Below are 23100 nucleotides of genomic sequence, written 5' to 3'. Positions count from 1 at the left end.
AAAAATAAATTATTTATGGGAAATAAATGTGTTATGGTGTAATTTCATATCAATTTTGAGATCACTGAGAACGTGTCTTGTGCAGTATGTGTGCATTATTTTACATAGGTAATCGTACTTGTCAGGTGAGCTTATTTGCCATATTTTATTTTGCGTGGCAGTGGCCAAGTGTTTAACGCGTGGGCCTTTTTTTAATTTTCTTTCTTGCAATGGCAAGACCATGGCAAAATTATACCCTAGCCAGTCCAAACAGATATCTTCCATGGCAGTTAGTAAATAATTTGCATTGACGGAATATTTTTCGACAGAATTAACTCTTTTTTGTCTGAGAGATTTCCTCTTTATCATAAAAAAACGAGACTCGAATTCAAGAATATACCTTTTACAAGTGCAAGTGTTTTATTTTAAAAACTCAAAGTTGCTAGACAATACCGTATTGACAGAAACAAAACTATCACAAAAATGCCAAGAAATACGAGATAAATGTAAAAGAATACTTATGAATACAAACGTCAATTTGTAATTTAATTTGTGCATCAAGTTTATACATAAAATTCTTGATAATCGTGCAATAGGAGTCAACAGTTTTGGTAAAATTGAAAAAAATGGTCTTTCTTTTAATTCCTAAACTATGCGCAAAAAGTGGAAAAGGGTTGCATTTGGTACAAGTGCTTCTTATGTGAACACTACAGGCCGGATGAAACAAATTCAAGAAGCTTTGTAAAGAATGTTTCCAGTCTCCATCAAGTTACTGAACAGACATGAAAAGTGTCGCATCAGGCTGCAATCGCCATATTGAACGCCTCGGAACACTTGTTTTCGGAGAGACAACAAATTGGAACAAATGGATGGTCCGTCTTCATCAGATAATCCTGAAATTCAATTTTGAAATTTAACCTAAAAGCAGAATATATATATACATGTACATGTAAAACTTTATTTTTGTCTGCATAATTTAAATGATATTTGTTGAAATAATTTACAAATGTGTAAACATAAGTAAGAAAATACTCGTATTCCCAACATCATGTAGTTTCATAGGGATATATATAGGTTCATTGAAATGTGTACTTATGACCTCAGGCGTTCTATAAATTTGCAAAACTAATATCGTATAAGTGGTTTTTTCTGCGGGCTCCAAATTCTGCGGTTTTTCCAAATTTTGGCATGTTTTTATTTCTGCGGACTTTATTTCTGCGGCACATTCTTTGGACAAAACATGATTTAAATTCTGCGACTCGTCTTATCAAAGTATAAGTCACATTACCCTATCTATTATGTTTACATATATACGTTCGCATTTGTTTATCGTCGTCACCGCAAAACTGTATAGTAACTACAAACAATTATATTGTTTGCTTGCAGACAAATATAATGCGCAACAATAGAAAGGTATACATCTTTGATCAGCGTGAAGTAACAGGTGAAAAATATACCCCTGTAGTATGATCTTTAATTTAATAAAATTGATACAAGTTTACCTATCGTATTAGATGACATTATAAGTAAACAACGATTATTTAGCAGTATAAGTTGGAATGGTTTGAAATATCTTTATTCTTCAATTGGCATAATTAACAATAAGTACATCCTTACAAACACACATTACATACTTAGCCGTCTGCAATTTTATACAACTTGAAAAACCCGCTAACCGTTATTATCTGTTTGTCGTTATAACTTTAGACGAAACAGGTCACAATGTAGGATACATATCGTAGCAGGTTAGAGAAATATTCTGCGGTTTTAATTTCTGCGGTGCCGAAACTGACCGCAGAAAACGCAGAAATAAAGTCATCGCAGAAAAAACCACTTATACGGTACGTTTTTGTCTCACTTTCTTGAAATTGAAACAGTCGTTAAATGTACCATTGTCTGTCTTACATTTAAAGTATCAAACAATATTATAAATAAGTGTCTTACATGGGCATACGACATTGCATTGCGCTTTTCCTGGCGTGTCGTCTGCTCCCCGATCCAGACGAACACCGACTCTTTCGTGTCAAAAATAAATACATCCTGAAATAATTGCATTTAAATAGGGTATGATTATTAAATGATAAAGTTCAATTTCATTTCAATATCTGCGTATCAATTCGTAAAAATAGCAAGAAAATGGAAACAACCAACGCGCGAAAATGGCGGGAATATGGGCGTGAAGAAACGCCAACTGTCGCGTATCCTCACCTCACTATCAAAGTCTTCCATGTCGATCTTTCCTGATTTTTCCAGCGTCATTTCCATAGTTCCAGAAGCATCTGACAATCTATGATAAAAGAATAATATGATTTATTGATGGGGACAAAAACGTACCTTTGTTTTGTATTTGTATAATAACATTACTAAATAAGGCTAAATGCATGGAAATTAATTATTTAAGAATCATTAATTATATATTTATGAAGTTTTGATTGTGTGTTGCGTGATAATGCGAAAGATACATTATATTTTTTATAGACAGTCGGTTTCTGTGAATTTGTACAAATGTTTTGTATGGGGCCGTTAGTTGTTTACAATTTGTACAAATGTTTTGTGTGTGGCTTGTAAGTTGTTTTTATTTTGAACAAATAATTGTTTAAATAAAAAGAAACATATAGGACATGTAATGAGTGATAAAATATTTGCAAAATTTTAGACTCGGTAAGAATGTTAATAATTTGTTTATGCTGTCAGAAAAAAGACTGGGAAGCAACAAAAATATACAGGGGTTTCATATTGACAAGTAGCCGGGTAAAATCGCCCGCAACATGTTACGAGTCAAACAGCTACTGGTAATGTTCCTTTACATTAAGAGAGTCATACCGTAATGCTTTCCCGCCAAAACATTTCTAACATCGGCCACCGGAATTTAGTACATAGCGATAAAGGATGAGTGATTGTAAATAATCTAATGCCCAAGATTTTGAAAAATAATGTTCCGGAAGGAATGTTAAGAAATTACTTATTATCTTTCAGATACATACATGTATGTGTAATCAAAACTCCTGATAATAGTCTGGTCCTTAATCCCTATCAAAATGGCTGGTTAATTTTGTTTGTTTGATATTAAAATCCCTTCAGACTGACAATAAGCAGGTTCCAAATTCAAAACCGGGCAAGTCCATTGACCAAAATCAGGGGAGAGAGGTAGGAGAATTTAGATCTTAATTTCATCATTTCTTTCCAGAAGCAAATTGCAATAATGCCATTTATCATTACCCTGGTAATAAATGTATGAATTTGGCCCATATTTGTCATTTTCATCCTTTAATTTAGATATATGCATATTTGGAAAAATGATAAGTGGAAATTTGTTTTCTGTCACTCAATGTCATATTCACACTTGTTTTTTTCTATACTCCATATGTATAAAATGATGAAAGTTGCAAATTTCTATGAAATTTTGATTGATTGAATAAGTTCTAAATTAATTTTTAAAGGCTGTTGGTTTTTATTTCGAGAGTCTCAAATGTTTATCAGCATGTCATCATTGCCTAATATATTTTGTGGCATTTCTTGTACATTGCATTTTGACATGTAGGTGATGGTTTTAGTTTAAATATTATCTATGAGTGGACATATAATATAGAATTTTATTAAACAAGTCACAACATTGTCACAAAGAGAGCCTCTGGCAAGTAAAACATTTTCTGGGACAAGTTTAATAAAATTTTTATATCATATGATAGTGATAATGTGAGATTCTTTTCATCATGTGACTAAACGTACTGAAATTAATGAAAATAAACTTCTTTCGATGTTTTATGCAGCTCCCTATTGTTAGCCGTCTTTCTTATGAAACATATAGGCAAAAATGATGTCAAATCAATGCTATACTTTACATATGTGTCATATGAAGAAATACATAATGGTTACATAAGATAGAAAACAAACATGTCAGGTGATACGATATTTTTATGGCACCTGATGTATTACGATGGAGCATATAGTTAGTTGTCTGTTTGCGTTTCTGTCTTTCCGTTACCGTAGAGTTGCTTACCATTTTTCATAGCATCATGACTTGACTGATATATTAGCTTATAACAAAATGTGTTGGTACCAGGTCATTGGACCACATCTCCTTTTGGTAAGGTGTCAGATCAGTTTGATCTTGTTCAAGGTCATTGAAGCTAAAAATAGATTTTATTATTTTTCCCACATCAAAGCCACATGGTTAACTTTGTCAGGCAACCTGTGTCAGTGGTACCATATATTTGTTTTACAACTTGTATGACCTTTATTTTTGAATGCTAAATTTAAAATTTCAGGATTACTGTTTCATAAACCTTGCTAAAAAAACCTTCTTCAAAATGGTAATGCAAAAAAGTTTCACTTGTGAATAAAGTGTTCTTTGTCATACTATAATCTTGATGTTGACTGGAAACAGAATATTTCAGTAAAAATATGTAAAAAAAAAATAGATGAAAAAGTATCCTATTTTGTAAAAAGAAAAAAGGTAATATATTCAGTCGGATTCTATTCTTTTCCTGCCTGTCACCTTGAAGATCTCCACTTGCAAGACCCACTTTTAGGTCATGGGGTCAAAGGTCAAGGTTACCTCATGGGCATGGCTTACATTGGAGCATGTTTTTATGTATTTTTCTTTCTACCTTTGAAAGGAATATTTTTTCTTCTTGGTATCTTTAGCATTGTGTCATAGATAGACTGTGATATTACTTTATTTATTTCATGTTGTTATTGTTGTATAGCATATTATTTTTCTCGGCATACATAACAATATCTTGATACTTGTAAAACATTTAAATGCTTAAAATTGACTTAAATTGCGAAGATTTCTTTACAAGTTATTTTTATCAAAATGTGTGATTATAAACTCAAGATCTGACCATATATGTCCATAGTGATTTGGCTGTGATATATAAACTCAAGTTCTGGCCATATATGACCATAGCGATTTAGGTGTGATTATAAACTCAAGTTCTGGCCATATATGAACATAGCGATTTTTGTGTAACTTATAAAGTTAAGCTTGGGCTGTAAATTAAATTTTTTGACAAATAATTAATCAACAATTGACAATTTGTGTTTTAGGGATATTCTGACTTGAAGATTCTGTTACATATATTAAGATTTCTTATATAGATTTATTTACATAATGGATAATTATATTCACACCAATTGTTAGGTTGTTTGATTTCTTTTATTTGTTTACCTTTTAACTGAAAAATACTACGGATGTGTTAAGTTTTCTCCACTATAACCATTTAGTTTTGTCTTAACTTTGTTTATTGTCCCCAACGTGCCAGAGTTGTTTATGTACAGTGTCTTAAATTTCACAATTCCTCAAGTGTTCTTCTCAGATATTTTTGTTCATGCTTTACTTGTCTGTTGTTAGATTGAGAGAAATAGAATAAAGAAAAAAATAAATTATTTATGGGAAATAGATGTGTTATGGTGTAATTTCATATCCATTTTGAGATCACTGAGAACGTGTCTTGTGCAGTGTGTGTGCATTATTTTTACATAGGTAATCGTACTTGTCAGGTGAGCTTATTTGCCATATTTTATTTTGCGTGGCAGTGGCCAAGTGTTTAACGCGTGGGCCTTTTTTTTCATTTTCTTTCTTGCAATGGCAAGACCATGGCAAAATTATACCCTAGCCAGTCCAAAAAGATATCTTCCATGGCAGTTAGTAAATAATTTGCATTGACGAATATTTTTCGACAGAATTAACTCTTTTTTGTCTGAAGCAAAAATCAGAGAGATTTCCTCTTTATCATAAAAAATGAGACTCGAATTCAAGAATATACCTTTTACAAGTGCAAGTGTTTTATTTTAAAAACTCAAAGTTGCTAGACAATACCGTATTGACAGAAACAAAACTATCACAAAAATGCCAAGAAATACGAGATAAATGTAAAAGAATACTTATGAATACAAACGTCAATTTGTAATTTAATTTGTGCATCAAGTTTATACATAAAATTCTTGATAATCGTGCAATAGGAGTCAACAGTTTTGGTAAAATTGAAAAAAATGGTCTTTCTTTTAATTCCTAAACTATGCGCAAAAAGTGGAAAAGGGTTGCATTTGGTACAAGTGCTTCTTATGTGAACACTACAGGCCGGATGAAACAAATTCAAGAAGCTTTGTAAAGAATGTTTCCAGTCTACATCAAGTTACTGAACAGACATGAAAAGTGTCGCATCAGGCTGCAATCGCCATATTGAACGCCTCGGAACACTTGTTTTCGGAGAGACAACAAATTGGAACAAATGGATGGTCTGTCTTCATCAGATAATCCTGAAATTCAATTTTGAAATTTAACTTAAAAGCAGAATATATATATATATATACATGTACATGTAAAACTTTATTTTTGTCTGCATAATTTAATTGATATTTGTTGAAATAATTTACAAATGTGTAAACATAAGTAAGAAAATACTCGTATTCCCAACATCATGTAGTTTCATAGGGATATATATAGGTTCATTGAAATGTGTACTTATGACCTCAGGCGTTCTATAAATTTGCAAAACTAATACGTTTTTGTCTCACTTTCTTGAAATTGAAACAGTCGTTAAATGTACCATTGTCTGTCTTACATTTAAATTATGAAACAATATTATAAGTAAGTGTCTTACATGGGCATACGACATTGCATTGCGCTTTTCCTGGCGTGTCGTCTGCTCCCCGATCCAGACGAACACCGACTCTTTCGTGTCAAAAATAAATACATCCTGAAATAATTACATTCAAATAGGGTATGATAATTAAATGATAAAGTTCAATTTCATTTCAATATCTGCGTATCAATTCGTAAAAATAGCAAGAAAATGGAAACAACCAACGCGCGAAAATGGCGGGAATATGGGCGTGAAGAAACTATCCTCACCTCACTATCAAAGTCTTCCATGTCGATCTTTCCTGATTTTTCCAGCGTCATTTCCATACTTCCAGAAGCATCTGACAATCTATGATAAAAGAATAATATTATTTATTCATGGGCACAAAAACGTACCTTTGTTTTGTATTTGTATAATAACATTACTAAATAAGGCTAAATGCTGGAAGCCCACTCAACAGTTTACCAAATTTAAAGATAAGAAACTAAATACCCTGATACGAGTTTGTCCAATTTAGATAGGATTGTATAAAAAGAACTATGGTAGTCAAAATGATGAGTATTTTCATTCTAATTAGGAAATAAAATAATAATATCAACTATGAAGTTTACTGTCTCGAAACGTTGCCAGTCAAATAAAAAAACAGGATTAAAAGTTTAAAGATATTTTTACTTTCAAGAGTCACTAAACATTACCTGATTTTTAAGCAAGGAATGTAATTAATGCCCTCACCTGTACAGTTCTTTAGTCTTGTCAACAGTTACAGTGTTGTCGTCTGCATCGCCGTCCTCAGTTAGAGCGGCATAAAACTCGTTCTTTAAAAATAATAATTTTTTTACATATACAAACATTAAGAATATCAATATAGCTCCAACGTGTTATTTCAACTCAAGATATTTATATATTCACATGCCTTTATTTCATAATTATATGAAAAAATAAACACATCATCTAACAATTCTGGTAGGTCTTCAAAGTAGAGGAAGTCGGCCTTCTATAAATAGAGGGCCGAGTACTGACATCAGTGTTTTTGTGTGTGTTTTTGTGTGTATGTGTGCGTGTTTTTTTTGTTGTTTTTTTGCAAGGGACATGATTGAAATAGAAACTTGAGGGTCTAGCCTGCCATAAGATAATCTAGAACACAGTTTCGCAGATTTCTGTATATTTAAACATCTCGAAAAGAAATGAGTGTAGTTGGTAGTTGGATATTCGAATAATCAACTACCGACTAGCTAGTTAGCTGACAGTTGGTTATTCGTAATTCCCAACTATTTCACAGCTGGTACTTGGTAATTCAATCACCAGCATACAATGTTGGAACATATCATACATTAAAGGAGGGGACCTAGTTGGTAGTTCGCGCGAATCCCCAGTTTGTAATTCGAACTTTGAATGTTTACCCCTCAAAACAAAAAGTACTTTTCCAACCAACTACGTCACCTGGTCGACGAAGGGAGACGGGGTGATACCATTTGATAAAAGTCATCCATCGTATAAACATGCTAAGTTCGAATTACTAGTACCATTAAATAACTTTCATTATTAGATTATTTATCTTTGTTTCAAAATCACATCGCAAAAAGCAGAAAAATATTTTTAACTTCTTTTTATCAATATTTAGAATGATGATGACACTATGTTTGTCATGTCCAGCATGTGAGTGGCGCCCTCTTAGCATAGTGTTCTGTGTTCGCTGTGTACATAATGTCCACTTTGTAAGGTCTATTGGTAGTTCCCTGTGAGTCATATTTGCTGTGTGGGTAGTGTCCTACATGTCTGTGTCAGTGTAGTGTATATCTGTGTCAGTGTGTGGGTAGTGTCCTACATGTCTGTGTCAAGTGTCCTACATGTCTGTGTCAATGTGTGTCTAGTGTCCTACATGTCTGTGTCAAGTATCCTACATGTCTGTGTTAATGTGTCTGTAGTGTCCTACATGTCTGTGTCAATGTGTCAGTAGTGTCCTACATGTCTATGTCAATGTGTGTCTAGTGTCCTACATGTCTGTGTCAAGTGTCCTACATGTCTGTGTTAATGTGTCAGTAGTGTCCTACATGTCTGTGTCAATGTGTCTGTAGTTTTCTACATGTCTGTGTCAATGTGTCAGTAGTGTCCTACATGTTCTATGTCAATGTGTGTCTAGTGTCCTACATGTCTGTGTCAAGTGTCCTACATGTCTGTGTCAAGTGTCCTACATGTCTGTGTTAATGTGTCAGTAGTGTCCTACATGTCTGTGTCAGTGTAGTGTATATCTGTGTCAGTGTGTGGGTAGTGTCCTACATGTCTGTGTCAAGTGTCCTACATGTCTGTGTCAAGTGTCCTACATGTCTGTGTTAATGTGTCAGTAGTGTCCTACATGTCTATGTCAATGTGTGTCTAGTGTCCTACATGTCTGTGTCAAGTGTCCTACATGTCTGTGTTAATGTGTCAGTTGTGTCCTACATGTCTGTGTAAATATGTCTGTAGTGTCCTACATGTCTGTGTCAGTGTAGTGTTTATCTGTGTCAGTGTGTGGGTAGTGTCCTACATGTCTGTGTCAAGTGTCCTACATGTCTGTGTCAAGTGTCCTACATGTCTGTGTTAATGTGTCAGTAGTGTCCTACATGTCTGTGTCAATGTGTCTGTAGTTTTCTACATGTCTGTGTCAATGTGTCAGTAGTGTCCTACATGTCTATGTCAATGTGTGTCTAGTGTCCTACATGTCTGTGTCAAGTGTCCTACATGTCTGTGTCAAGTGTCCTACATGTCTGTGTTAATGTGTCAGTAGTGTCCTACATGTCTGTGTCAATGTGTCTGTAGTGTCCTACATGTCTGTGTCAATGTGTCAGTAGTGTCCTACATGTCTGTGTCAATGTGTGTCTAGTGTCCTACATGTCTGTGTCAGTGTGTGCGTAGTGTCCTTCAGTGTTCGTAGTGTCCTACATGTCTGTGTCAATGTGTGTCTAGTGTCCTACATGTCTGTGTCAATGTGTGTCTAGTGTCCTACATGTCTGTGTCAGTGTGTGCGTAGTGTCCTTCAGTGTTCGTAGTGTCCTACATGTCTGTGTCAATGTGTGTCTAGTGTCCTACATGTCTGTCTCGGTGTGTGCGTAGTGTCCTTCAGTGTTCGAAGTGTCCTACTTGTCTGTGTCAATGTGTCTGTAGTGTCCTACATGTCTGTGTCAATGTGTCAGTAGTGTCCTACATGTCAGTATATGTGCGAAGTGTCCTACATGTCTTTGTCAGTGGGTGCGTAGTGTCCTTCAGTGTTCGTAGTGTCCTACATGTCTGTGTCAATGTGTGTCTAGTGTCCTACATGTCTGTGTCAATGTGTGCGTAGTGTCCTTCAGTGTTCGTAGTGTCCTACATGTCTGTGCTAGTATGTACGTAGTGTCCTACATGTCTGTGTTAGTGTGTCGGTAGTTTTCTACATGTCTCTGTCAGTGTATTGTCCTACATCAGTATATGTGCGAAGTGTCCTACCTGTCTATATCAGTGTGTGCGTAGTGTCCTGCATGTCTGTCTCAGTGTGTGCGTAGTGTCCTTCATGTCTGTGTCAGTGTGTGCGTAGTGTCATACATGTCTGTGTCAGTGTGTGCGTAGTGTCCTACATGTCTGGGTCAGTATGTGCGAAGTGTCCTGCCTGTCTATGTCAGTGTGTGCGTAGTGTCCTTCATGTGTGTGTCGGTGTGTGCGTTGTGTCCTACATGTCTGTGCCAGTGTGTGCGAAGTGTTCTACCTGTCTGTCTAGGTGTATTGTCCTACATGTCAGTATATGTGCGAAGTGTTCTACCTGTCTGTGTCAATGCGTGCGTAGTGTCCTACATGTCTGTGCCAGTGTGTGCGTAGTGTCCTGCATGTCTGTGTCAGTATGTGCGAAGTGTTCTACCTGTCTATGTCAGTGTGTGCGTAGTGTCCTACATGTCTGTCTCAGTGTGTGCGAAGTGTCCTTCCTGTCTATGTCAGTGTGTGCGTAGTGTCCTGCATGTCTGTCTCAGTATGTGCGAAGTGTCCTTCCTGTCTATGTCAGTGTGTGCGTAGTGTCCTTCCTGTCTATGTCAGTGTGTGCGTAGTGTCCTACATGTCTGTCTCAGTATGTGCGAAGTGTTCTACCTGTCTATGTCAGTGTGTGCGTAGTGTCCTACATGTCTGTCTCAGTATGTGCGAAGTGTTCTTCCTGTCTATGTCAGTGTGTGCGTAGTGTCCTACATGTCTGTCTCAGTGTGTGCGAAGTGTCCTTCCTGTCTATGTCAGTGTGTGCGTAGTGTCCTACATGTCTGTCTCAGTGTGTGCGAAGTGTCCTTCCTGTCTATGTCAGTGTGTGCGTAGTGTCCTGCATGTCTGTGTCAGTATGTGCGAAGTGTCTTCCTGTCTATGTCAGTGTGTGCGTTGTGTCCTACATGTCTGTGTCAGTATGTGCGAAGTGTTCTACCTGTCTGTCTAGGTGTATTGTCCTACATGTCAGTATATGTGCGAAGTGTTCTACCTGTCTGTGTCAGTGTGTGCGTAGTGTCCTGCATGTCTGTGTCAGTATGTGCGAAGTGTCCTTCCTGTCTATGTCAGTGTGTGCGTAGTGTCCTACATGTCTGTGTCAGTATGTGCGAAGTGTCCTTCCTGTCTATGTCAGTGTGTGCGTAGTGTCCTACATGTCTGTGTCAGTATGTGCGAAGTGTTCTACCTGTCTATGTCAGTGTGTGCGTAGTGTCCTGCATGTCTGTGTCAGTATGTGCGAAGTGTCCTTCCTGTCTATGTCAGTGTGTGCGTAGTGTCCTACATGTCTGTGTCAGTATGTGCGAAGTGTTCTACCTGTCTGTCTAGGTGTATTGTCCTACATGTCAGTATATGTGCGAAGTGTTCTACCTGTCTGTGTCAGTGCGTGCGTAGTGTCCTACATGTCTGTGCCAGTGTGTGCGTAGTGTCCTGCATGTCTGTGTCAGTATGTGCGAAGTGTCCTTCCTGTCTATGTCAGTGTGTGCGTAGTGTCCTACATGTCTGTCTCAGTGTGTGCGTAGTGTCCTTCATGTCTGTGTCAATGTGTCAGTAGTGTCCTACATGTCTGTGTCAGTATATGTGCGAAGTGTTCTACCTGTCTATGTCAGAGTGTGCGTAGTGTCCTACATGTCTGTGTCAGTGCGTGCGTAGTGTCCTACATGTCTGTGCCAGTGTGTGCGTAGTGTCCTGCATGTCTGTGTCAGTATGTGCGTAGTGTCCTTCCTGTCTATGTCAGTGTGTGCGTAGTGTCCTACATGTCTGTCTCAGTGTGTGCGTAGTGTCCTTCATGTCTGTGTCAATGTGTCAGTAGTGTCCTACATGTCTGTGTCAGTATATGTGCGAAGTGTTCTACCTGTCTATGTCAGAGTGTGCGTAGTGTCCTACATGTCTGTCTCAGTATGTGCGAAGTGTCCTTCCTGTCTATGTCAGTGTGTGCGTAGTGTCCTACATGTCTGTCTCAGTGTGTGCGTAGTGTCCTTCATGTCTGTGTCAATGTGTCAGTAGTGTCCTACATGTCTGTGTCAGTATATGTGCGAAGTGTTCTACCTGTCTATGTCAGAGTGTGCGTAGTGTCCTACATGTCTGTGCCAGTGTGTGCGTAGTGTCCTGCAAGTCTGTGTCAGTATGTGGCGAAGTGTCCTTCCTGTCTATGTCAGAGTGTGCGTAGTGTCCTACATGTCTGTGTCAGTGCGTGCGTAGTGTCCTACATGTCTGTGCCAGTGTGTGCGTAGTGTCCTGCATGTCTGTGTCAGTATGTGCGAAGTGTCCTTCCTGTCTATGTCAGTGTGTGCGTAGTGTCCTACATGTCTGTCTCAGTGTGTGCGTAGTGTCCTTCATGTCTGTGTCAATGTGTCAGTAGTGTCCTACATGTCTGTGTCAGTATATGTGCGAAGTGTTTCTACCTGTCTATGTCAGAGTGTGCGTAGTGTCCTACATGTCTGTGTCAGTGCGTGCGTAGTGTCCTACATGTCTGTGCCAGTGTGTGCGTAGTGTCCTGCATGTCTGTGTCAGTATGTGCGAAGTGTCCTTCCTGTCTATGTCAGTGTGTCAGTAGTGTACTACATGTCTGTCTCAGTGTGTGCGTAGTGTCCTTCATGTCTGTGTCATTGTGTCAGTAGTGTCCTACATGTCTGTGTCAGTATATGTGCGAAGTGTTCTACCTGTCTATGTCAGAGTGTGCGTAGTGTCCTTCATGTCTGTGTCAGTGTGTGCGTAGTGTACTACATGTCTGTCTCAGTGTGTGCGTAGTGTCATTCATGTCTGTGTCACTGTGTCAGTGTGTGCGTAGTGTGTGCGTAGTGTCCTTCAGTGTTCGTAGTGTCCTTCATGTCTGTGTCAGTGTGTTCGTAGTGTTCTTCATGTCTGTGTCAGTGTGTGCGTAGTGTTCTACATGTCTGTGTCATTGTGTGCGTAGTGTTCTACATGTGTGTGTGCGTAGTGTCCTGTATTTGAGTAGTGTGTCATGTTAAAAGGAGTAGTAAAAGGACAGGCGGTAAAACAACATATCAGAAAAAAACATGTTCCGTTAAATAGAATCGCAGTTCTAATATTGACAATAAGTAAGCTGAAACCAATACTTGTTGTTAAAGATAAATGGTGGTTTGTGACCAGTCTATTTAATCTATTATCACTAGTTAAAAATATTTCTTTTGGCGGAAATTAGGTGAATGAAGCGGGCCATGTTGGCCCTAGATTGCTCAACTGACCAATCCGAGCAATTACCTAGACAAGCATCCTGACCAAGTTTGATGATGATTAAGTAAAAAAATGTGACAACTAGAGTCTTAATAAGGTTTTTCCATATTTGGGCGGTGTGACCTAGTTTTTGACCCAAGGTGACCCTTGAGCTTTGACTGGACTTCTTCTAAAATCAAAGGAAGACATACTAATTACAAAAATTCAGCAAGTTAACGTTTAAATATATTCTGTAATCTTACACGAGTGTCTCGTGGATTCTCGTCTAATGTTTCAGTCCGGCATTTACCTCCGCGTTCATCTTGTAGATTCTTAAGATACCGCAATCCCTGTAATAGGAAATGACATAGGAAACTAAACTTGCTGAAACTAGTGTTTGGCAATTCGAACGGACATTCCTCAGAAAATAGTTTTTGGTTGAAAGAAAGGAGCTGAAGAATTTTTAAAAGACAAAATGTATATATAAAACTGAGCATATGAAGAATGAAACAAAAACAGACAAGTACTCTTTAACGTACATGTACATGTATATAGGACGCCATCTAATGCAAGTTGAATATTCAATTTCTACCAAGGTTCCCGTTCGTCCAAGGCAAAATTTCGTTAGTGCCTCTCTATTTACTGGAAATGTATAAAAAAAATCCAGAGTGAAGACGATTTGTTTAATAAACAAAATGTATCCGTTAAATGAAAATATAAAGGGAACTTAGTACTTAAGGTAGTCTTACAGTACCCTTTCCCGCCAAAAAGTTCTAACATCGGCCAATATCGTAGCAAATCGGTTATTTCCGGAACGTTATTTTTTTCAAAATCTTGGGCATTGGATTTTTTACAATCACCCATCCTTTATCGCTATGTTCTAAATTCTGGTTATGGACTATTAAAAATTAATGAGAACAATAAAGTTCCGGAAATGACCGATTTAATATTACGATATTGGTCGATTTTTTTGGCGGGAAAGCATTACAGTAAGACTACCTGAAAGTATCTGCTTCTCAACCCAAAGATCATTGACTCAATCTTTGCTGGGTTAATGGCCACTTCCCTTGTATGACATAAAAACTGGTAAGTTCCAGGCAAAGAACTCGAGAATGGATAAAACAAACTATAAGCTGTCTAAGTTTCTTTACAAGCTAGTTTAAATTAAATAAAGTTGACCTTTATTCTCTCCTCCTTGTTGCTACCAGAGCCATTCCACTGGATAAGTTTCAGACCCAAGTCAAGTATGTAGACATCTGTATTGTCTAACAGAGTCTTACACCTTGGAACCTCTTTTACTACCACTCCTTTACGGTCGCCATGGAAATGAAGAAGGCGTGGCGTGTATTCATCCGGCTGCACGTGTCTGAAACCACTGTCAGCTCCGCCTTTCAAAATCCTGTAGAAAATGACAATCAACTTTAATACATAAATGATGCAAATAAGTAGACTTTGTTATTTTACTTCTTATTTCATGGTTTCTGAACTTGTTCGTAGCTTATTAGGAGGTCTATATTATATTGAGACAATCGTTAAAGCTACGTCTAAATATTTCAATAAAATCAAACTTGTACTAAGATGTAAGAAAAAGTAAAAAGTTTCAAGATTCAAGTACTATTTTACATACTATGTACGATTAATGACTGATTTTTCAATATTTACAACATATTTCTATTGCGTTACTAACGCAGTAAAGGCTATTTATGCATATTTTGACCACTTTTTGGTGATTTACGTGGTTTGTAAGTGCCATTGATAATGTGTAAATTGCTTTCTTTTAGTTACTTTCACAATATTACATATTCAAATAAATTTTCAAAATTTTCATGAAAAATAGCATGAATCTTGTGACACGCTTAAAGTCTCAACTGATATTGTCACATCTAAGACACACTTCAAAAATAAAAGCAACATTTTGTGTTTTATTCAAACAACTGTGTCGCTGAAGACAAAAATCACTCACGTGATACTTTCGAAGTAACTTTTGAAAAGCTCGGACTCGTGACCCTGGACTTCTCGGTGTTGTATTGGAATGTCATCAAGGTACATATCCAGCTCGACGGTCTTATAGGCGGCCGTGCCGTACTCATCCGGGGTACTGTACATACCGATCCAGAAATGAACGTCATATAGCAACTCCATTGATCTCCTCTTCTTGTAGGTCTGGGGATAAAGTACTTTTTTTTCAGATCAGTTGATTATGAAATGAAATGCTTTACAACGGTGATAATAACGTGGTATGCAAAATTATGAATAATAAAAATATTGCAAACTATTTTGAAATGAAAGACTGGTCATTTTCATTTTAAAATATCTAACTTACACTCATGCATTCTGAAGCCAATGTCCAGTTATAACACTACAAAATTCGGTTAAAAAGTGAATACCTGTACATGCAAAACTAATAAACTGTCTCGACTCTTATTATAAACACTGTTTTTGTTGGTGTGTATCCCTCTTATGTTTTGCTTTTAAAGGCCAAATATTCTCTAGAAAAGCTTTTATTTTTATTTTTCAAAAGCTTTTTATTTTTGGTGTCCCGCTATCGTTTCCAAAATAATACTCATTGGCCAATTACCTGGAACATATTTTGCCTCTGTCGATTGTTGGCAATAAGCACAGCTAGAGTGATCTATGTTTTTGTATGGAGGTCAAAATATTACTTTCTTTACATTTCGCTACTTTTATGACAAATAATTTCACATTCAGCTCTACTTTTTTCAGGTGTGCTCTAAAACCATAATTTACCCAGTACAAAAGTCACTTTTGTCCGATAAAAATATTTGTTTCTGATGCATAATCTGCTTTTAAACCTACATTAAGAATGATATAAGAATCTCCATCGTAAAATTTCCCGTAATCTTCTCTTGGCCATGTTGTCACTTTCCAGTTCTAAACATTGAAAGAAAAACAAAAAGATTTCAAGCCTCAGTCAATTGCAATACATGTATGAAAACTTAATCAAATTATCATCTTCAGTTAAAAGGTTAATTTGGCATTGAGTAATTTAATCTTTTATATCAATTTGACATTCAAACCGTTAAGGTTATTTGTCGATTTTCAAGCAATGATTCTTTTCGTCGCTTTCCATCAAACTGAAAATTATTTTCAGTAATAGAGACGTTCCGCACCTGGTTAGAATCATCGACCGGCTGAGTTCTGTCGCATAAAAAAATAAACAGTTAATAAATCGTTAAATATAATCATAAAATTATACCAAAAACTAATCAGAGTTTACCACAATTCTCCAGATTTGCAAGCCGCATGTTTGTCCTGCCGTACTCCAAGCAGGTTCAAATTTTGCTGCATCCTCTGAAAAATATATGCAACTATTTACCTCATACTTATAAATAATATTCCTTAAATTGTTATTTACCAGGAAAAAAAGAGTAAAATTCTAGCATTACCAAGTATAAGTTAGTGTTTGCTGTTCAGCATTTATGAATTGAATGAGATTTTATGGAATAAATGTTGAATTAACATACATAACTCTACTTAATTAGTGGTTAAAATTATGTTTTGAATCTTAACATCTTGCGAGTATTATACGCTGATTGAACGGAATAGCATTTAATGACAATTTAGTATGGTTTAAATAAATTAAATGTACCAAAGAATTTGAAAAATGTAAATCTCTCATTGGACAAAATATACTTTCAACCACTATTTTCTCAAAATATAACTGGCTTTTCTTTAACTTGCATTATGCCGACTGTCAAGAACAGGCCTTACCATCCCATTAAAATATCAATCACATAAATCGACTGTTTCTCCGTTTTATGAATACAGACTGGCAAGCAATGGCATAATCATTTCCAATGTTTCTAGTGATAAATCCGGAGATTTGGACATTTTTCAGACTTATAAAAAGACGCAAGGCGGACCGCTGTCAAAACTTTCAATAACAGAAGAACTAACTGACCTTTCGCAATATCTCACATGCCAGAATGAAGCATCATTGGCTGGTTTGAACCTAAGAGATGGGTATTAATGCCAGTGACCTCAATCAACCGGCAATAGAAATTGCTTATTTATAGCAATTATTATATTGTTTTTTAAAAGTCAAATAATGAACAAAATTGACAAAACTTTACTCGTATCTACTAATTTCGCTAAAAGGTCACATAGACAGGACTGGTTTTAGGAAAATATGAATGCTAGAGGCATTTTATAGTACAAGTAATATCTTGAGTGTTTTAACCTAATACGGGTATGCTGAAGACGATGAGGGTGGATACCAAGAAAATAAAATTGACCTTGACCTTCAAAAGGTACAGTACTGTTTTACTAGCGCGTTAAGGTATAAGACTAAGATTGAAAAAATCACTTTTTATGTTTTGTTTACTTGACTTATATTTAACAATAAACTTAGTTTCAAACCCTTCTTTATAAATATAACCACAGAATAAATATTTCGTAATAACGAATCAATATTTCATACTGAATTTATTAATTAAGATTTTATATTTCGTAAAAAATCGAAATAATATTTCTTATTGGGAATTATTATCTCGTAAAAACGAATTCAATTCCGGGAGAAAGTGTGGAAAATGTCACTTCAGGTGTTCCGTAATTTTCAACATTATTTGTAGCTATGATTTTTTTAAGTTGTTCATTTTGTTTTCATATATTTTGCACTTATTATGGTATTTATGGTTTAAAATAAATATTTAAAAATTATTTTTGAAATGTCAAAAAATGTCATTTCAATGCCATTAACACAACACAAACCGAGACAAAAAGTGTTTTATAATATATACTGCACCCCCCCCCCCACCTCCAAAAAAAAAAACACCAACAAAAAAACAACAACAAAAAAACAAAAACAACAACAAAAACAACAAAAAACAGTAGGTCTTTAAAAAGGCAACAGTAGGAATAGAACAATAGACCTCTCACACATCAGCCAATCACTTAACTGCGGCTATATATAATCGATAATATTAAAAAGTCATCTTAAACTTAGAAGTGTATACTTTATCACATTCTTACAAAATACCATCTTGTTTAAAGATAAGTGACTATTTGATTTGAAATTTAAAGTTAAAGTTAAAAATAACAATAACAACACCATATTTTCATCGAGTCATGGAATGTCTGAAACCGGGAGATTGCTACGTGTGCTTGCTATACCATGGCAGCTCTCGAAAATTTTGAAATTCAGTCACGGTTTTGAGAAAATTCTACAAGAAGATTATCACATCATTCGATATACATTAGAATTCCGGGTACCCTCCAATAAATCTCCAGGATATCTTAAAGTAACAGCAAAGTTATCTATAAAAATATTACTTGTAATAAATCGAGTAATATTTTCTTTGACCATATATAAAAGTCACGTGGGTTGGCTACATAGTAGAGGTGTTAAAATATAATTGTAATGCCATTGAAATAGTATTTAATGTATAAAGGACTTTCAAAAATGGTTATTATTCAGAGCGGGCGCTATGGTGCAGTGGTAACACTGTCTGCCTTTAAATCAAGGGGTCGTGAGTTCGATCCCCCGCTACTCCACTGAACGAATAAATGACTACAAGACTGACAAAACCAGGACATCAACACAGAATGACGGCAACGATAGATACAAGAGAAGACCTTAAAGGAACAGGAAACAAGTACCGAGAGTACAAGATCGAAGACAACGACCGATAACAGAAGGAAGAATGGAGACAAGAACTGACAAGAAGCGAACAGAGACGAGAAAGGGACCGATAAAAGCAGAACTGACAACAAGCGAACAGAGACGAGGACCGTATACAAAAGAACAGAGACAGGGACCGATAACAGAAGAACTGACCACCAGCGAACAGAGACTGGGACCGATAACAGAAGAACTGACAACAAGACAAAGGAGATAAGGATTGATAACAGAATAACATTGTTCGAAGATCGATAACAGAGACGGGAACCGATGACAGAAGAACGGAGAAGAACGAAGACGAGAACCGATAACAGAAGAACAAAGACGACGCCCGATAACAGGAAATCAGAGACGACAAATCGGAACATGTGAAAACAAATGAACTGACACCAAGACCGATTACAGAAGCACGAACACCACGACCAATAACATAAAAACTGACAACAAGCGAACAGAGCCGACGACCGATAACAGAAAATCGAACACCCAAGAGTAGTCAGAGAAAGGTGCCTTTAATTAATGTTTATTTTGCATGCACCACCTCACACATACGCACGCTGTGCGAAAATATAAGTACGAATGTGAGTAGCCACTCTATATGCTTGCATAGAGTGCCAGATAAAATACATGAAAGCTCTATCTAGCAGATAGGGCAGGGAAGAGTGTAGTGTTCGCTGCGTAAACCCTAAATATAGGTCTCTTATGTATAAATGCCTTAAAATTTTCAGTACTTTCTTTAATATTACTTCTATATTACAATTATATTAGCCTATAGAAAATGTCCGCCATCTTGGATTATTCGGCCATATTGGATTGTTTTGGGTTTTTTTATTCTGTTTTGGTGTCTAATTTGTTTTTACCTAAACATGCTTTGTGACAAATTTCAGCCTATTCCTTTCCTTAAAAGTTTTATTTGATATATCATCCATTTATGATAAAGAAATTTGGCGGCCTTAGTAGTCCACCTTTATCGGATTCAGCATACCTTAAATAGGTAGAATACACCAAGACACCACTTGTACTACAAAATGCCTCTAGCATCTTATAGGGAGCCAAAATCTCAAAATCAGTCCTGTTTAACAAACAATAAATTAAGCTGAAAGTTAGTATACTTTTCACCAGTCTCTCAGTGTCCGATCCGAACTGTGCTAAGTTCGAGTCTTTCCAGCTATACTGCTGCTGTTTCCGAAAAACTGAAATAAATGTACAAAATGCACACGCTTTAATATCGACAGTTAATGCTCGATTATCCTCAGAAATAAATAAATAAATAAACAAAAAGTTTGAAGGAATGAAAATCGATTTATTTTTGAGTTACAAATGCATACATGTATTCTTATATTTTTAGCCTATGATTTCTTTACAAAATTCGTGTATTTATTCCAATAGGTTTACCTTTTTATTAAGTTTACTGAACAAATATATGAGCCGCGTGACGACAAAACAAACATAATGGGTTTGCGACCAGCATGGATCCAGACCAGCCTGCGCGTCCGCGCAGTCTGATCAGGATCCATGCTGTTCGCTTTCAGTTTCTCTACTTGATATAGGGTATGTAAGCGAACAGCATGGATTCTGATCAGACTGCGCGGATGCGCAGGCTGGTCTGGATCCATGCTATCGCAAACCCATTATGTTTGTTTTGCCGTGACGCGGCTCATATATAAAATATAAACATACCCATGTCTGTGACTGGTTTGTTGTTTTCACAAGGACTCTTTATTTGTATGCTGTGGATTAAAGAAGACAAAACAAACTTTGATTTTTCCACCTGTTTTTACCGTCAACCTGCTGGAACCGACTGGACTTTGCCACCAGTATAGAGCCTAAATACCCGAGCAGTCCGACCAGGCTCTTTACTGTTGCTAGCACACCTTTTTTGTTATTATTGTTATTAAAAACTCTTTAATTTTGAATAACTTCAAATCATGTATTCAAATTCAGAGCACATGTACTTGAAACAAACTATTTTTAAAATTCTATATAGGCTATATACTATAATAAGACTAGTATTATAGTATATAGCCTATATAGATCATTAAAAATAGTTTGTTACAATACCTGTGATTCAGAGGTTTGAGTTATATTAAAGTCGATTTCAAACATTGCAAAGTCGATTGCAAAGGATTTCTATAAAATAAATATAAATGAAAGTTATATTATAACTTTTATAAAAATATTTAAAAAATATATATAAATTTTATTTATTTATTTATTTTTATTGTATAAGAATGTATAAAATAATACTATTCTCAGACACATATAATAATGGTATAAAGTGCCTCTGCTGTTCTTAAAATCGCTTACACCGATACATCAAGATTTATTTGCCGGGCACCGAGACGGCCAAAAATCAGCCGGCTCTCCGCCGAACATTTCCGCCGCAGCGCTTTCCTTTTTTTTTCTTCGAAAAAAAAAAAAAAACACGACAAAGTGCCGAGTGAATATTATAAGTACAATGTGTAAGTTTAAAACAATTATTAAAATTACTTACAGTTCGATTCTACTAGAAATATCCGAAGTTTTCAAGAACGTTTCCAGTATGTTCTACTAAAGTTTGTCGTGATATCTTATTTCAAACGTATTCATTATCCCAAGAAAAACAGACCCCCTCTGGCCGTCTGCTCACCATCAAACGATTTAAGTATTGACATTCACTGCAGTATGTTTTGATCGAATTCCAAAGGATAGTCTAATTGTATTTCTAATTAAATCTATTTTAAGCGCATCCAGAATCTATTCTGAAAGCATTTGGGAATTGTCAAATATTTCGAATATTTCCTTTTGCAGGTAAAGGAAAATACTTAACGCCGCATAAAATGTAACTAACGAACTTCCAGCATTGGTACCACGTGATGTTCCAATATAAATTATTTGATTTTAGACTTATTTTTATTTTACAGATCCAATAAAGCCATACCAAATCTATATTGTACTCTATCTATCCTCGTTTTCATTTTTCGAGTCCATTTGTTCCATATTAAATTCATATGGTACTTAAATTAACTGTTTCTTTAATATTTACTAATTATTCGCTGATTTAAATTCACGTTTTAGTCATATCTCGGCGGTTGATCAACCTAACCAGCTTTACTTGATAACTAAAGAGTTCGACCCTCCAGTGCTTTCAGCGCTTTGATTATAATTACTGAAATCAGACTCAATGTCCGAGCTCATTTGTCACGTGATATTCTGCCTAAGATTTTGTATGTGTTATTAAAGATGTTTTATATATGTATATAATTATTCTTCTAAAACAAATGTCATCCAAGAATATGTTAAATATGTACTGCAAATTTTTATACACATTATAATTAAACGTTAAAATTAATGCATTCAAAATTTTATTGGCTAATAAATTTCTAATTACCTCCCTTTATTTACATGAAATGTTAAATTCGGTTATATCTACAAAAATGCTTTTTGAAACACACAATATTGATAAATCTTCATTTGAGCATCATATTTATGATACAAAACCATTAAAATTTTGTGTTACTTGGTCTTTTATTCGGCGACCTCTGGATTACAATGTTTGTCCTTACGAATTAATTAGTGTTGTGAAACAAGTGCTCATTATCACAGTGTATAAACAACTATACTTCCTGCTATAGCAAAAAAGGTTCAAGTTGACATATATATGCTCCCAAGAAAGGTACAGTGCCCTGGAGTAACAGGTGCCCGTAATCGCAAGATAGGGTTGTTGGTTGAGTACCATACTGATTTTCTTTACGTACATAGATGCCACATCGTATTACCGGTGTAACGAAATAAAGTGACCCCTATCGAATAATATCCCAAAATAATGACCCTTTTCTTTATTTAAAATACTGATTCTCTCTGCAGAAAAATGACCACCTCAGAAAATCTGTAGAAAATTTATCTCTACCCCCAATTTAATTGATCTCAATATAAAAGCTGCTGTTGTTATTGTGCAACATTAGTAGAACAATGTCCTTGACTTTTATGTGACATTGACATTTTCATTGATCTTAGATGTCAATGTTTTTATTCAAGAATATATGCAGACGTACATGCTTATTCTGTTGTTTTTATTGTTTAGTTCATGATACGCTCCCTTCGCAGCTCACTGAATACACTCGCGGTACTTCAGAAAGTGGACGAGAGTGGAACATTCGACCGATGCGCAGGAGAGTAGATTCATGAGAGATAAGGAAAAAGTGCGACATTTCTAACGCTCGCCAGCACCGTTTTATGCAGCATTCAATCCCCAACAAGTAAAAGACA

At 35.9% G+C, this 23100-nt stretch overlaps 1 protein-coding gene across 2 annotated transcripts; it reads right to left on the bottom strand.

Moving 5' to 3' along the window:
- Positions 1-535: 535 nt before the first annotated feature.
- LOC132742757 (gelsolin-like protein 2) lies at positions 536-20754 on the bottom strand. 2 transcript variants are annotated; one of them, XM_060731219.1, is made up of 11 exons: positions 20533-20752; positions 19965-20045; positions 16450-16523; positions 16029-16103; positions 15175-15374; positions 14391-14610; positions 13475-13561; positions 7302-7384; positions 2188-2266; positions 1924-2019; positions 536-872 (listed from the first exon to the last, which is right to left on the bottom strand). In XM_060731219.1, the coding sequence occupies exons 1-11, from the start codon at positions 20534-20536 to the stop codon at positions 777-779; spliced, it is 1095 nt and encodes a 364-aa protein (XP_060587202.1). In that variant the 5' UTR covers positions 20537-20752; the 3' UTR covers positions 536-776. The 2 variants fall into 2 exon arrangements, with proteins under 2 accessions (XP_060587202.1, XP_060587201.1); XM_060731218.1 differs by lacking the exons at positions 536-872; positions 1924-2019; positions 2188-2266 and adding exons at positions 5850-6243; positions 6588-6683; positions 6839-6917 and having other exon boundaries at positions 20533-20754.
- Between the last annotated feature and the right edge of the window lie 2346 nt (positions 20755-23100).

This window comes from Ruditapes philippinarum, unplaced genomic scaffold (genome assembly GCF_026571515.1).
Source record: "Ruditapes philippinarum isolate M1 unplaced genomic scaffold, ASM2657151v2 ctg166_1_1_1_1, whole genome shotgun sequence".
Taxonomy (NCBI): domain Eukaryota; kingdom Metazoa; phylum Mollusca; class Bivalvia; order Venerida; family Veneridae; genus Ruditapes; species Ruditapes philippinarum.
This window is presented reverse-complemented; position numbering and strand designations above follow the sequence as displayed.

Coding starts and splice junctions, on each gene's coding strand:
- LOC132742757 (XM_060731218.1), bottom strand. Junction 16,104..16,449: donor TGCAAATCTGGAGAATTGTG/GTAAACTCTGAT, acceptor TTCAATGTTTAG/AACTGGAAAGTGACAACATG. Junction 7,385..13,474: donor AGAATCCACGAGACACTCGT/GTAAGATTACAG, acceptor TTATTTTTAAAG/AACGAGTTTTATGCCGCTCT.